The sequence below is a fragment of the Ctenocephalides felis genome, unplaced genomic scaffold, assembly GCF_003426905.1.
Source record: "Ctenocephalides felis isolate EL2017-DRISC unplaced genomic scaffold, ASM342690v1 CF-g0.4_SCAFFOLD_03572, whole genome shotgun sequence".
Lineage (NCBI taxonomy): Eukaryota > Metazoa > Arthropoda > Insecta > Siphonaptera > Pulicidae > Ctenocephalides > Ctenocephalides felis.
This window is the reverse complement of record NW_020539726.1, coordinates 17,420,841-17,427,803: the sequence shown is the minus strand read 5'-3', so window position 1 is coordinate 17,427,803 and position 6,963 is coordinate 17,420,841. Positions and strand designations below refer to the sequence as shown.

Genomic DNA, 6,963 nt, shown 5'->3' with positions numbered 1-6,963 from the left:
TTGCTAAATTCATAAATCAAATGTTTATTACTTTAATTTATTAAAATTTTCTTTAATCAAACTGACAGATTTATGTAGCATACAAATATTTTAGTTAGTAGCTAATCTTTTTCTGCAAGTATTTGCCCCATATAATATTTTTTATAAAAAGAAATATTGTATAATATGCGTATACCCTGTATAGTGCTTTGAACAAGGAATACAAAATAATCTTAAAAATTGAGAAGTTTTTTAAAAATGTGATATATTATCGTTATTTTAAAACTAGAAAAAAATAGATTTGAAAAAATAAATAAATTAAATGAAAAAATGTAACTTATAAGTAAATAGAATAAGAAAAAAATTTAATTTATAAGATATGGAAGAACAAGAGTTTATTAGAACCATCCTCAGAAATGTTCATAATCAGTATATCAACAAAAAAAATATTTAAAAAAAGGTATTTATTTACTTTTAAAAATATGTTTTATATAAATGAATATTGATACAATATTTTAGTAATATATTAATATAATATAATAGTTCATTAATAAATTAATATAATATTCTAATATTATCTTTACTTGTTTAAGATAGATGTCTTGAGAATGAAATTTACATTACATTTAGTTCGCTTCGGGATAGTTGCAAAAATTACTATTTATTAAAAAAAAAGAGTGCGCATAAGGTTCACACGCAATTGAAGTAAAACTTATTTGCTACTGTACAATATGGCATTTAAGTAAAAATAAATACATCATATAACAATTTTAAATAATGTTTATTAGTAATATAGTAACACTCGTGATGCACATATTTATACACATTTATATAATGATAAATTATAAATTATATAATTATAATAGCATTAAAAATATGTATAATATTTAAAAACAGTAATGTAAATAAAGTCATACTTCAAATATGACGTGATCGGTTTGTCATTGTACTTAGCATTTAGAAATGGCCCTTCATTAGAGAAATGAAATAATTGGGAATTTGAAAAAAAAAATTATATATTTATTTTTATGCGCTTTAAAACTACATTATTAAATTTATTGATATGTGAAAGAAAAAACAAAAAAAATGTTTTTTCAATTAGTTATGGGCGTTTAAAAATTCATTAAATTCAAAAATTAACGTTAACGTTAACGCGCCACGATTGGCTACCGTGCCTGTGACGTCATATTGTAATTCCTCATAACAGCGCAGTGCCGTTACTCTATTAGTGCAGTGCTTGCGGCTATATTTTACGGAACTTGATAAACACGTGGTAAATTTTCCTTTAAAAACGATTTGTTGAAGTTAATTTAGTTTAACTATGTATGATACAGGATTTATAAAAGCAAATTCTGATAATGTACCTAATATTGATATATTTATGGTAGCCGATTTTTTAAAAAATGATGTTCGGTTTAATTCTGCGGAAGTTCGAGGCGCCAAGGCATTGATGTAAGTCTGTTAAAAAATATTATGAATCACAATATTTAAGTATTAATTTTATATTGAATATAATTACCTAATAAATTAATTTTAGAGCATCGCGTGAAAGTTACGGCGACAAAGCTGTGGGTTATGCTCAACTTAGTCGTAAAAATGGAATTTGTATTTTAAAAGCACGTGTATCTCCAGAACATCGAGTTCGAAGCAAAGCCTATTTAGTTACATTAACAATTAATGAAAGGTTAAGAAAAGTTCAGGATATTAAATGCCATGACTGTGCAGCTTCAGCAGGTAATTAGTAATCCAATTAAATTCTAGTTATTGAATTAATTTTATAAATGAAAATCATTTTTATATTGAATGCACAGGTGGTTGCAAACATGCATTGGCATTACTTATGTGGATCCATCGCAGGAGCGAAGATCCGACACCTACAGAAGTTGCTTGCTACTGGAAGAAGTCTAAATTATCAGGCGTAGGAACTACAGTAAAATATATTCAAGCTGAAAAATTGACAAAAAAAAACACAGTTACTTCAGTTGAAAATTTTCCAGATAACAAAACATTTTTGAAAGAAGTAATTGAACTAGCCAAAAACCATCAAATAAACTGTCAAATCGGACAGTTAAACTTCGATATAAACTTGAAAAAAGCTTATAGTTTATCTTTGCACCGCATTATTTTTGATTTTAACAAAAGTGATTCGCAAGTTCAAAATTTTTTAGAGTTCGCAAAGATTGCAATGAAAGAAGCTGTGTGCCAAGAGACTGAAGAATTAACAAAACAACAAAGTGAGTGTGCAATTTGGCATGAACTTCGATATGGACGCATAACAGCTTCAAAATTTTATGAAGCTGCTCATTGTAAAACTGATAATGGGTCACTAGTACAACAAATCATTGGTGCTGGTAAAGTTTATCAAACAAAGGCTATGGCACGAGGAAAGAAGCTGAAAAAGAAAGTTATTGAAGTTCTGGAGAAAGAATTAAAAGTAGAAATTGCGCCTTCAGGAATTTATCTTTCACCTAGCCATCCAGTGTTTGCAGCATCTCCTGATGGAGTAACTAGTGATGCTATAATTGAAATAAAATGTCCCTCAAGTCAAAAATCAATGTACACTTTTTTGCCAAAGGGCAAAATAAGCTTAAAGTGTAATGCTCAAATGCAACTGCAAATGTTAATGACAGGTAAAAGAAAGGGTATCTTTTGTGTTGCCGATGAAAACTTTGAAGACAATCAAAAAATTTATGTTAGCGTATTGAAATATGATGATGCAACTACTCAAGATCTCATTAAAAAATATATAGTATTCTGGTCCAAAAATATATACCCAAAGCTGTTCAACTCTGTACAAAGTTAATAAAGTAAAAGTCTTAATTAGTTATTATTCAATATATTTTGATGATCTGATACAAGTGCAATAAACGATAAATGCATAATAAATAAATAAAATAATAAATATATGAAACATACATTTAGCCATTTCTTTTGTCATGAAAATATTCTTAAATTTAAGTTGAAATTATAGGTGTTTGTAAATTCACTAGTGCTGCTGCGATGATAACAATATAGTCTGTTAAAGGTAGCATATTATGATTAACAACCGCATGAAGTTTGAGAAAATCAAATTCTCTCATTCGTCCAATCACGCGTTCTATATGAATACGTAGAGCAGCGATTCGTTTGCCTTGTAGAACATCGGATTGTGATAATTTAACCCCAGCACTCACTGAAGGTGGTCGAATTAATTCAATCTTTTTATTGTCAAGAAGCTGAACAATATTCTTGAATCCTCGATCAGCCATTACAGCACAACCTTCGGGTAACTCTTCTACTATTTCGCTTTCCTGAAATAACAATTCATCTGAAATTCGACCTCCAAATCCTTTTGAGATAAAATTGATAAAGCCATCCGGAGTGCAAGATATTAAATATTTTAAAGTATTACACTTTTTATACTCTGACCAAGTTAATGATTGATGCTCTGGATCACTAGGTTTCTCGATTTGAATCTCAAATGCATCAATAATAGCTACCACATGACTATAAGAAGATCTAAATGCTATCGGTAATATTCTTTTTATATCATCAAGCTCAGGCATGTAAACAAACTTTTTAAAAAAATGTGCTAATACCGGAATTGTTTTATTAAAAATAATGCTAGCGTTGCTCACACTCATTCCGAACTGTTCACTTAATCTTTCAAAACTGTCTTGGCGTCGAATTTTCATTAAAGATAATTTTATATTTGTCATATTGATATTAGAAAGAACACTGAGACGTTCTAACATTACATTAAATTGTTGAGGGACTCCAGTATAGGCCTTCAAATTGTCATCAATTAAATGATTTGTGACTTCTACAATTTCACCTTTTTTTTATAGGAGACTGTGAGCTACAGTCTATATAACTCGAGTCACTATTCTCTGAAGGCTCATAAATCTCTCGAGAACTGTTTGAATCCGTAAAACTATTATCTGACAATATTTTCTGATTATCTTCGATTATTGGTATTATTGGAGATGTTTCAGTACTCATGCTACCAGTTTTAATTGGTGAGCAGGACTGAACTACTCCGGCTGATAAAAGTTCACATTGGACTGACTTGCTACAATATTTGGGATTTACTTGAATAGCAACAGCACGACTATTAAAATCGATTGGTGTTTGTGTACCAACACTGACTTTAATTATTATATTTGAATGATCACTATCACTTTCAACATCAACACTGTTGCCTGATATAGCATCAAGATTTGGTTTCTGAGGATTAACAACTTCCATATTACCCGAAGATTTACTCAAAATTTCTTTAATTAATTGTTGTCTTCGTCTTTTTTCTGAAGCTGGTCTAGAAGTCCCTCGATGTTTACGATTAGGCTGACATTCAAACTTGTGTGGTACCACATCAATTTTAAGCTTGGCTTTACCTCCTATTGTCGTGAAATACATATAATTTTCCATATCATCCATTAGCTGCAAAAGGAACGTATCATTAGAATTATTTAAATGTTTTTATAATAAGGAAACAAAACATTAAAATTTACTTTCAATCTTATTTAGTTCAATATATAACTTAAAACGTCAGAAAATTATAAATATATCAAAGTTATTTCAAGTTATCAGATAACTTTAAATAATCAGTAGAATATTGAAATACTTACATCAAAGTGATCTTCACAACAACAAAAATTCGATTTTGTTTTAGGATAATCTCGGTGCACTGCTTGAAACCACATTCTTCGACGTTTCTCGTCATCAGGAACATGCAAAAACATTTTTTCAGGAGTTGTTTTTGTTGTATTTGTACACAATGGTACAAAACAACAGCGATAACATTTTACATTTGACATTTTTTATATATTTTTGAATATTTAACAAAACAGAACGAACGAACAGAATTTAACAATGACACCACGATATTAACCAAAGCTCAAAGCATAGCACATGTTCAAAGCTGTATCCTACTATGAATCACCCGTAACAGTATGACGTCACACGCGCTTGGCTCGTTCGGAATTTGTCGGCGCTCTTCGGTACCTCAAATTTTAATTTGGTATACCTTTTTAATTATTGCGAAAAAAAAAACTTTGTTATAAAACTTATATATGATCTTTCCATTAAACAAAAAAAAAAAATTCAAATACCTAATTGCTGAATAATAACTTCTATAATATTCGTTCACACAGTGGATTATGTTAAACAACGCCTAAACAAATATTGTTTTCGCAACTTCACTCATCATGTAATAATTGTGTTTGAAGAACTTCATGTAATTAAAATTAACATGCATTCATTGACTGATGGTATCTCTTTTACTTTTTCGCTGGCGATATAATTTCATTCTTTGAACAGCTGTAGTATCTGTTTTGCCTAAAAAATATTTTCCATTTCAATAACTTCAAAGATTTATAGAAACTAAGAATAATATGAGAATTATTTCAATAAACTTACGTTTCACACACGGCGCAAATGCTGCATTAGTTTTGTTATTTTCATTATAATTATTTACGGGGGACAGGGTAAAATATTCTGATTCAAGCATTTTTTCATTAAATCAAGATTTGTACTACGATGTAACTTTAAAATGTTTATTTATCTATGCCGATTTCCTTGTTGATATCAGTACGCATATAACGTTGACGCCGGTACGCATACAACGTTGACGCCGGTACGGATGCAACGTTGATTCCGGTACGCATACAACGATATATCTCTATTCACACACGCGACGACTAATCACTATCGACCCGTATAGAAATGATATCATCGAGAGCGAATGACACTCGACATATTTTATCTTATCTGCCGTAACGCACTTCCGTTACATTTGTACGGATTTACACCCTAGTTGCGCCTAAAGAAGTTTTACTTCAAATTTAAATCGTCCTAATCTAAATGTATTTTCATTCTTTCATCACTACTGTCTCTTTCATTCAAGGTTGGCTTTACTCTTGATCTTTGACCTAACGTGCTGCAGTCGACAGATTCAGATTGACGCGCACAAGGCGCGGCTGCCGGACCTTCGGCGTTGAAACGAGTCCGTCAAGCAGCTCAGGGGCCCCCTGATTTTTTCCATTCGCCTTCCACAGTCTGCGATACTAAAATCTTTTATATCGCACTAACCCATTTAACATATATTTCTTAGTAAAACCTATGTCTGTTCCAAAGACTTCTATTGGATAAAGTAAATCGAAACGTGTAGTTGTCACGAATAGCAAAATGAGCACGTCCAGCTGATCTTTGCATCCATGACGAGATTATTTTAGAAACTGCTGAAGTGACTGGATGTGTTGTTTGCTATAAAAGCTGTACGTGTATATCATGATGACAGTGTTGTAATATATTGCTGAAGTTGTACGAATGTTTGTACTTGTTGGAGATGTATCTCACCAAGATATTGGATCTTTAATGAGTACCAAATAGTATAAGATGATAGCCAACTTTATTTGTTAGCAGTTTAAGACTGTTTTGGTATAATACAGATAATATACAATACATATGATTTGAACATTAATATAAAGCTATTCAATTAAACAAGAAACATAACAAAATCTTTCTTTCAGTATCGAAGAAAGAAGTGCAAAAATGCCAAATTAGTTTTTGAAGGAACAAAGCATCCGATTTGAAATATTCAAAAAATATTTCATTTGTGTCAACGGAATTTGTCCAGCGGTTTTGGAGATTGAAAAAAATTGCAAAATTGACATTTGTTAATTCAAATATGATATTTACAAGTCATTATTGATTCATATACGTAGTAGACAGGTGTTCAGGTAGGCAGGTATAGATGTGGAAATGTAATCAGGTAGAAAAGTAGAAAAAAACGAATGTAGATACATCAACTAGTAGGTAGACAATGGTATTGCATATTATATATTTGCGTATATCATTCGATATTTATGTTGAATATTCGTCCCTGATATATTCTTGATCACAATCTAGCTCTGAGCTATTAGAACGAAATTGATAACAGTGCGGTGGTATAAAATCTGACATTCTCGTATGTTCATGTGCGAGCATGGTAGTTTGCGCTATTTT

The 6,963-nt window shown here is 30.7% G+C and overlaps 1 protein-coding gene across 1 annotated transcript; it reads left to right on the top strand.

The window, feature by feature from the left end:
- Nucleotides 1-2,164: 2,164 nt before the first annotated feature.
- On the top strand, nucleotides 2,165-2,782 carry LOC113388183. Its single transcript, XM_026625585.1, has one exon. It carries the CDS (start codon nucleotides 2,165-2,167, stop codon nucleotides 2,780-2,782), a length of 618 nt encoding a protein of 205 aa, XP_026481370.1.
- Nucleotides 2,783-6,963: the final 4,181 nt, after the last annotated feature.

Coding starts and splice junctions, on each gene's coding strand:
- LOC113388183 (XM_026625585.1), top strand. CDS start 2,165: ATGAAAGAAGCTGTGTGCCAAGAGACTGAAGAATTAACAAAACAACAA.